This window comes from Arachis duranensis, chromosome 4, assembly GCF_000817695.3.
Source record: "Arachis duranensis cultivar V14167 chromosome 4, aradu.V14167.gnm2.J7QH, whole genome shotgun sequence".
NCBI lineage: Eukaryota > Viridiplantae > Streptophyta > Magnoliopsida > Fabales > Fabaceae > Arachis > Arachis duranensis.
In genome coordinates this window covers 72,486,341-72,493,038 of record NC_029775.3, presented here as the reverse complement: position 1 = coordinate 72,493,038, position 6,698 = coordinate 72,486,341, and the positions used below count along the sequence as shown (strand labels likewise).

At 36.3% G+C, this 6,698-nt stretch overlaps 1 protein-coding gene across 1 annotated transcript; it reads left to right on the top strand.

Moving 5' to 3' along the window:
* Positions 1 to 2,230: 2,230 nt before the first annotated feature.
* LOC107484697 (receptor-like cytoplasmic kinase 176) lies at positions 2,231 to 4,294 on the top strand. The gene is given in 6 exon segments (XM_016105238.3): positions 2,231 to 2,385; positions 2,657 to 2,792; positions 2,962 to 3,104; positions 3,208 to 3,331; positions 3,829 to 4,107; positions 4,110 to 4,294. Coding segments are annotated over 6 exon segments (792 nt in total). The 5' UTR covers positions 2,231 to 2,325; the 3' UTR covers positions 4,160 to 4,294.
* Positions 4,295 to 6,698: the final 2,404 nt, after the last annotated feature.

Below are 6,698 nucleotides of genomic sequence, written 5' to 3'. Positions count from 1 at the left end.
AGAAAGGAGGAGGAGAAATTTTAATGAAAAAAAGAAGGAAAAAGAGGAGGAGGAGGAGGAGGATGTGGTGTTGAATAAGAAGAAGAAAGGAAGAAGAAGAATATGCTTCTGTGAATTTCAAGAAGGAAAAGAAAAAAAAGTAGTACGAAGGAAGAAGCATGAAAAAAAACGCATGAATTTAAAAGACTTAGTTAGTTTAATCACTTGAATGTAGATCTTTATTGATATGTAAATTAATTTAAAAAAATTTACCGAAGGTAAAATCCAATATCCTAAGTTTTCTTAAATGTACCTTTGTTTCATTGACAATTACTGAAAAGTTATTAACAAAAATACTTTGCACTTGGGGTACTTTGAAATAGACACAAATAATTAATTAACTAACAAAAAATATTTTATTTTATTCGTAATAAAGTAAACATATTTGCTCATCGTTTCAAGCTATTTCTCATCATCATCATCCATATTTATACTTTCTCTTATACTTTGTTTGGATGGGGTGAATATGGAAGGAAAGAAAATGTGAAGAAAAAAAATGGATGGAAATGTGAGTTTTTTGTTGTTTGGATGAGAAAGGAAAATAGAGTGAAAAGAAAAAAATTGATCCATAAAAATATTTTCTTTTCAAAGATGAGATGAAAATGGAAGGAAAATATATAATAAGTGTAAAATTACTAATTTAACCTTTGATTAATTAAAAAAATAAAAGATATAAGGGTATTAATGTAATTTTTTTCTATTATAATTTTTTCTCCTCTCACTTTTCTTTTCATCTAAACAAAAGAAAATTTTCTCTCTAGTTTCTTTCCATCCATTTTCTTTTTATCCAAACAACACATAAAACAATCCATTTTTTCTTTTATTTTTTTTCCTCTCATTTTCTTTCTTCTCATTTTCTTTCTTTCCATGTTTTATTATCTATCCAAACAAAGTGTTAATGATTTTTAAATTTTTTACTAACAAGTACATTAAGAATGTTCTAAAAATAGTAAAATACTAAATAAAAATTTAAATAGAAAATATAAGCTTTTTAAGTTGTCAATATATTAAATAGAAAATATTATCATTCTTGATTCCTGTATTATCATTCCTGCATTAAAGCAAGTAAGGTGCAAAATGACAAAATTGGAAAAAATAAAATAAGAAAAAGCTCACAGCGCAAAGTGAAGTCAATCTTCCAATCTACTTTCCTTCCTTTGCCACAATAATGGTCCGAAAAGGCTCCCCAAAATAATAGCCTCTTCTCAGTCCATTTAACAAAGCCACCCAAATTTCCAATTTTACCCCCTTCCTTCGCTGCTTCTATGATCCTTCTCATCATCATCGCAAAAAGCTTTGAAAAGTTCCTGAATTTCTCAGATACTCTCCCTTGAGGGGAATAGGGATCTTCCTTTGAAACCCTACTGGCAGTGGGTTCTTCACTTCTTCAGTTTTTCTTGTTTGTTCCTCTGTTTTGGATTGTATTTTTGCTTTTTTTTGGCTACCAATCCTATACAAAATTTCCCTTTTCCTTTCAAATTTTGAAACTTTGAACTTTTTTGAAACGTTTTGTTGATGGGTGCTTGTTGGAGCAACCGGATTAAGGCTATTAATCCTTCCAACACAGGTCTGCTTCTTGTGTTGACTTCCATCTTCACATTCTTTTGCTTCCTCTTAATACTTTCATAATCCGATGTTCATTTTTCTCTAGATTTTTGGTTCTATGTTGGTTTTGGTTGGAAATGGAATATGGGTTTGTGGTAGTTTAGACCTAAAAAGTTTTAACTTTTGTGGACTTTTATGAATTCATGTTCATGTATCGTAGTGTATGTGGAACATGCATTGAGAATTTGAGATCCTTGCAAGTTAAGGATACTATGGTTATTCCCCCCGCTGATTTTGTGATTTATGCTTCACAAAAAAAGGTTTAATATGAGATAATCATTGGATTGTTGAACTCTAGATTCGCGCCTAACTGTAGATTGTAGGTTTTATCAAATTTCATATTTCCCGTTTGCAAATCTCTAGACAGAATAGTTTTCTTCATATCGTTCCTTTGGGGTAAACGAAAAAATTGTAATTTGAGTTTGAATGTAATTCATTTCAGAACAAGATAATAGTAATTTGGGGATTTATGGAGTCCATGTAAATTTGGTATTATGTCTCAGCTTAGGTTCTTTTCCTTGTTAGTTTTAAGACCAAAGATGGTGAGCCTTTTTAAACATTGTCTTTATTGGTATTGGTCATTTCCGGCCGGATAGTGTCTTAGGCGAGGGAGGGTTTGGTTCAGTTTTTAAGGGATGGATTGATGAGCATTCACTGGCTGCTACAAAACCAGGCATAGGAATGATTGTTGCCGTGAAGAGGCTTAACCTAGATGGGCTCCAGGGTCACAAGGAATGGTTGGTAAGTATAAATTCTTTTTCTGGTGACTTGTTTTGTTTTGCCTCTCATGCATATTTATTTGGCTCTTCAAATTTTAGCTAGGCAACTGCAAGATTTTCAGATACTCGTTGAGGTTCCTTTTCTGAACCTGTTTTAGGGATTCTGTGGAACTGTATGTTTTCCTTTGATCTTGTGGGCATTTTAGATGGACTTTTATTATCAAAATGAAGCTTAAGAAATATCTAAACCTGGCTGTGTAATAATAACTTGTTTTGTGTTGTCGAATTCATAGGCTGAAATCAACTATCTGGGGCAACTTCAGCATCCTAATCTTGTCAAGTTGATAGGATACTGCTTGGAGGATGACCACCGGCTTCTGGTTTATGAATTTATGCCTAAGGGTAGCGTCGAGAATCATCTGTTCAGAAGTTAGTACCATAAATTTTGTGAAATTTTCAGTTCTTTTAAGTTTCATCATTTTTGTTCCTCATAAAAGTTTTGTTATTACTGATTTTTTTTGGCCAAATATTCATAGCTTAAACTTAATCCCCACTAAGTTCTAATAGTAATGTCACTCGAAATCATTGTTTAATGCAGGAGGTTCCTATTTCCAGCCATTCTCTTGGAATTTGCGAATGAAAATCGCTCTTGGGGCTGCACGAGGTCTTGCTTTTCTGCATAGTCCAGAAGTTCAAGTCATATACCGCGACTTTAAGACTGCAAACATCCTCCTTGATACTGTATGTACATCATTGCAGACTCGAGCATGTCCCGTTGTTGTTTTGGAATATGGTGGATTTCATAGTTCATTACTAAACTACTTCATTGCATGCTTCTCTGCAGAATTACAATGCGAAACTTTCTGATTTCGGGTTGGCCAGAGATGGTCCAACAGGTGATAGAAGCCATGTCTCTACTCGGGTCATGGGAACACGGGGATATGCGGCGCCCGAGTATCTAGCAACAGGTATCATCTCTCTTGTTCCAAACTGTATTTTGGGGTTTCTGGCACTGATCTTCCATGCAAAAGAAACTCACCTTTTCTCAGCTCATAGATTTTTTTTAACATAATTTTCCATGACCAATTTTTTCTCAGCTACTCATACTCTCAATTGTTTGGTGTTTACTTGTTCCATTAGTAGAGCTTTCAGCATCCTTTCATGTATGTAGTCCCTGAATCTTCAAGTTTTCTGGAATATCGATTTTCAACGTTCTACATTGCCACTTTTTTGAAGATGCACAATCCCTCTATATTCAGAACATAATCTATTTCAACTTTCAAGTATAATTTATGAAGATTTTTTATGCCTATTTTGAATTTGTAATTTATGTACTCAGATTTGAGCAGCTTCTACTGTCTTTTTCTTTTGTTTTTTTGCATTGAAAAAAGTAAGTAATGCCTAATGCCTACTATGTTGTTGTGAGTTAATATTGTATTTTATTTTTTTCATTCTTGGTTGCTAGGTCACCTCACCTCTAAGAGTGATGTGTATAGTTTTGGAGTAGTTCTTCTCGAAATGATATCAGGGAGAAAAGCAATAGACAAGAACCAACCAACTGGAGAGCACAACTTAGTTGAATGGGCCAAGCCTTATCTGTCGAATAAACGCAGAGTTTTTCGTGTAATGGATCCTCGTCTTGAAGGCCAATATTCCCAGAGTCGAGCACAGGCAGCAGCCGCCCTTGCAATGCAATGTCTTGCGGTTGAGCCTAAGGCCAGGCCGAATATGGACGAAGTGGTAAAAGCATTGGAGCAGCTTCAGGAATCAAAAGACTCGCACAAAAGAAGCACTAATCCGAAAGAGCATCACACGCGTGGTTCCAGCCATCTCAATGGCCGTCATGCTCCTGGCAAAGGCAGTGCAGATGCTCCCAAAATGGCCTCGGCTTATCCACGGCCCTCAGTTTCTCTTCTTCAGTGATGAAAGAGTTGTCATTTGGCGAGAACCAAGCAGAGGTGCTAAGGACCATATTTATGTAAGCGATGGAATGTATAGTTTCTGTTAGACTGTTAGTCATATGTTGTATTTTGAGTTACATTAGAGTTTTGTTTTTCTGAGTCATTGTTAGGCATATACGAGTCCCATGTGATATGGGAATTATGAATGATGAATCTCTAAGGTGTTCATTCCTTTTGGACCCTTGTACAAAACAGTAATGTTACTTTGATTCTTCATTAGAGTTGGGAAAATCAGACATGGTTTCATTTGTAACTTATTCCAACTTGAATTTTTTTTTTTTTGCCAAATTCCGTAACTTTTCCGAATATTGTATAACAACGAAAAGAGAAAAAGAAAATGAAAAAGTGAGGGAATATATGGAAATTTACTGTTCATATGCTTTTATTTGTCATTCTTAAATTATGGGTTTTCTATTTAAATAAATAAAGAGTTATTATTTTTGAAATATATTATTTTCAAAAGAGTAATGCTATGTCATTAATAAAATTTATTATTTTTTTTATCAACGTGCCGTATGGCTTGAGTACGGTGTCAAAGCAAGAGCCGATGTATCGGTGCCCGGATGTAGTGTTAAATGAGTAAGGGTTCTCGCATTTTTGTGAAAGGACGATGGTAAATAAGCTAGTTCAAAGGTAAATGTCGAAGCGACAGAAGGTTGAGATTTGGGACATGGAACATAGGCACTCTAACAGGAAAGTCCATGGAGGTGGTGGACACCATGGCAAGGAGGAAGATTAACATTATGTGCCTACAAGAAACGAAATGGGTTGGTGCAAAGGCTAGGGAGTTGGATACTTCTGGTTTCAAACTTTGGTATACAGGAAAGGTGAAGAATAGGAATGGGGTTGGAATAATTGTGGATAAGCAGTGGAAGAAGGACGTAGTGGATGTCAAGAGGGTGGGAGATCGGATCATCTCTATCAAACTTGTGGTGGAGGGAGGTGCTTTCCATGTGATTAGCACCTATGCACCGCAAGTGGGTTCGGACGAACAACACAAGATAAGATTTTGGGAGGATCTAGAGAGTTTGGTTCAAGGCATACATTTGGGAGATAATATTTTCTTAGAAGGAGATTTAAATGGCCATGTTGGGAGAGAAGTGACTGGATATGGGAGTATTCACGGAGGCCATGGTTTCGGGGTGATCAATGCCGAGGGTAAAACTATTTTGGACTTTTCCTCAACCTTTAATCTTCTTATCGCAAATACATGTTTTAAAAAGAGAGACGAACATCTTATAACCTATAAGAGTGGCATGACAAGCTCTCAAATCGACTTCTTCTTGTTGAGGAGAGTCGACCGGAAATTTTGCATTAATTGTAAAATTATCTCGGGAGAGAGTTTGACAACACAACATAGGGTGCTCGTCATGGATTTCCGCGTTGAGCAAAAGTTGAGGAAAAGACATCATACGAAGAACCCAAGGACGAGGTGGTGGTGGATGAAAGGTGAGGAACAAAGAAGCTTCCTAAGACGGGTAGGAGAAGAGGCAAAGTGGGATGGGAATGGAAGCGCAAAAGAGATGTGGAGGAAGATGGCAGAAGTTATTAGAAGAACAGCAAAAAAAAGTTTTGGTGAATCTAAAGGAATAGAACCAAGAGACAAGGAGTCCTGGTGGTGGAATGCGAGTATATAAGAAAAGATAAAGATAAAAAGGGAATGCTTTAAAGAGTGGTCTTTATGCCGCAATGCAGATAACTGGGAAAAATATAAGGCGGCTAAGAAAGAGACAAAAGTGGCTGTAAGTGAAGCAAAAACAAGAGTATATGAGGGTCTCTACCAGTCTTTGGGTACGAAAGAAGGAGAAAAAGGTATATATAGAATCGCAAAGAGCCGGGAAAGAAGAACGAGAGATTTGGATCAGGTTAAGTGCATAAAGAATAAGGATGGAGAGGTGTTGGCTCAAGAGGAGAAGATTAATGAAAGGTGGAAGAGCTACTTCTACGAGTTATTTAATGAGGGATAGAAGACTCTTCCGAGCCTTGGTCGATTATGCACAAGGGAAGAAGATCAAAACTTTGACTACTATCGAAGGATTCGAGATTTCGAGGCAAAAGAGGCTCTAAAGCAGATGAAAAATGGCAGGGCAGTAGGACCTGATAATATCCCGATTGAGGTTTGGAAGGGTTTTGGAGAAAAAGGCATCAACTGGTTAACCAAGCTTTTTAATGAGATTTTAAGGTCAAAAAAGATGCTTGATGAGTGGAGAAAGAGCACCTTGGTACCTATCTACAAGAATAAAGGGGATATACAAAGTTGCGAAAATTATAGAGGGATTAAGCTTATGAGTCTTACTATGAAGTTATGGGAAAGGGTGATAGAACGGAGGTTGAGAAAAGAGACACAAGTAACAGAGAACCAATTTGGATTTAT